This window comes from Anarrhichthys ocellatus, unplaced genomic scaffold (assembly GCF_004355925.1).
Source record: "Anarrhichthys ocellatus isolate YVR2014 unplaced genomic scaffold, GSC_Weel_1.0 scaffold2, whole genome shotgun sequence".
Lineage (NCBI taxonomy): Eukaryota > Metazoa > Chordata > Actinopteri > Perciformes > Anarhichadidae > Anarrhichthys > Anarrhichthys ocellatus.
The window spans coordinates 3,124,445-3,126,470 of record NW_022280032.1 but is presented as its reverse complement, the minus strand read 5'-3'; the positions used below and the strand labels follow the sequence as shown (position 1 = coordinate 3,126,470).

Below are 2,026 nucleotides of genomic sequence, written 5' to 3'. Positions count from 1 at the left end.
ACTGACTGATGTCCATTAGAAAAATATCCCATAAGATGGACACCAATTCCATACAGCACTGAACAATGAAAATAAACATTATTTTCGGTACAGTACACACACATTAAATGTTCTCGAACATGAAGGATAACAGAATCTATAACTAGGAAGGTCTTAAAATGCTAAACGTTATTAGCCTTGCAGGTCTCTCCTGAACGCTTAGTCCCGCTATCTTTCTCTGGAGTACAGTGCCTTCTAGTGGCTTTAGTGGCAACATCATTGTTCCCACTAGGTCAGTCACTTATTAAACTATTGCTGGAATAAACACTCACTTTAAAACATATTGGCTGTGCATGAAAACTAAATACGTAACACACATGTGACAACACATTGGTGGACATCACACTCACAACATGTTATCTTTGTGCTAATCCCCATATCATCACTTAGGGGTTGCACTATCCAGTCTTACACATTAAAGTGCCCGCTATTCCCAGTCCAGCGACAGCGATGCCAGCAAACAATGCTGCTTTGGCACAGCGACACCACCGACGTCTGGTCTGAGTCTCAGCAGCTGGAGCCGGCAAGAGGCGCTCTTCAGGTGTAGTCTCCAGCAGGCTCTCATTTCTCAGATTCTCAAGTATCTGCTCGTCTACAAAAAAACTACAATCTCCAACAGCTCACACTCCTGTGTTTTTCTTCAGCGGTTCAGCTCTTGGTGCTCAGATTTCCGGGCTTCAGAGGAGTGCCTGAAGGCGGCGCTGGCCCTAGCGGTGATCGCTGAGCTCTCGGGAGAGACTCATGGAGAGGGAATGAGATGAAATAGGACTTCAGACCGGATCATGGCGGCGCCTCTCGGGCGAGACGCCTTACCTGAACACTGGTCGTACGGTGTCTGCAGGGACGGACGGGTCTTCTTCATCAAGTGAGTGGATAACGAGAGCTTTAACGCACCGTCTCTCCCGGTTTAATGGGAGTTGGCGGAGTCTGCTGGTGTTTCCTTCCCGTTGGCGTAACAGGTGTTTTTCTCTCTCTTTCTCCGTGTGTGTGTGTGTGTGCGTGTGTTTGCGCTCGTGCTGTAGCGATGAGGCGCAGACCACCACCTGGCTCCATCCGCGCTCCGGTGAACCGGTTAACTCCGGACACATGATCCGCTCAGGTAGCTAACGTTTCACCTGTGTGTGTGTTTACCTGCGTGTTCATGCTGGGCCCAGCCCGACGGAGGAGGTAGGGGGGGGGGGGGACTTTCAGGTGTCACTAACGAAGTCTTGTCGTTTGTTTTTATTTTTATTTTTTATTTCAGACCTACCTCCGGGATGGGAGGAAGGCTTCACGGACGAGGGGGCCAGTTACTTCATAAAGTAAGTAGCGTGCGTCTCCGTTGTGGCTCCGGTCACCTGCGCATTACTCAAAGTTACCGAGCAGCTTAATATGGCTCCCGTCCGTAATTACCGCGAGCACAGAGTGGATGTAAATGAGGTGTGACCCGGAGTTACCTGCTGACCGAGTGATGACCCCGCTGCTTTCATTAGCTGCTGTGTATGAGAGGAACACACATGTTGCACGTTGCAGTATTTTATTTATTTATTTTGCATCTTAGTGATACTGAGATGTAGTATTGGAAGAAGTACTCCAACTACTGAAGTAAAAGTAGCAATACCACAGTGTATAAACAAATAAGTACACATACATTTCAAACTTTACTATAAGGAAAATAACAAAAGTTTCAGATATACTTACTGCAGAATTAACCATTTACGATTATTATATTTTGTATTATTGTATTATTATAAATTCTAATGTTGCGGCTGGAAGAGGTGGGACTACTTCGTAATTACTTTTGACCCTCCAAACGTTTAGTATCATATCCATGCTCATCAATATTACATATCAATATTAGAGAATTACAAATATCAGATGACAATATATTTGCTGATATACATTTTGCTTGTGTACATTATTTGTAAAGGCGGATCTGTTTCCAAATGATCCCCAACAGACACGGTCTTTATGGACAATTTGTTGTTTCTTATATATATATGCATAT

General features: G+C 44.9%; 1 protein-coding gene across 5 annotated transcripts in view; it reads left to right on the top strand.

Annotated features, from left to right (window-relative positions):
• Positions 1 to 715: 715 nt before the first annotated feature.
• Positions 716 to 2,026, top strand: part of LOC116392116 (pleckstrin homology domain-containing family A member 7) — a 127,653-nt gene continuing 126,342 nt past the window's right edge. For 2 of the 5 annotated variants that reach the window (XM_031863342.1, XM_031863310.1), the window contains exons 1-3: positions 718 to 904; positions 1,062 to 1,138; positions 1,283 to 1,340. In XM_031863342.1, the coding sequence (XP_031719202.1) occupies positions 822 to 904; positions 1,062 to 1,138; positions 1,283 to 1,340 (218 nt within the window). In that variant the 5' untranslated portion in view covers positions 718 to 821. Of the gene's footprint in view, positions 905 to 1,061; positions 1,139 to 1,282; positions 1,341 to 2,026 lie in introns of all 5 variants that reach the window. The other 3 variants (XM_031863293.1, XM_031863283.1, XM_031863350.1) reach the window with 3 other exon arrangements.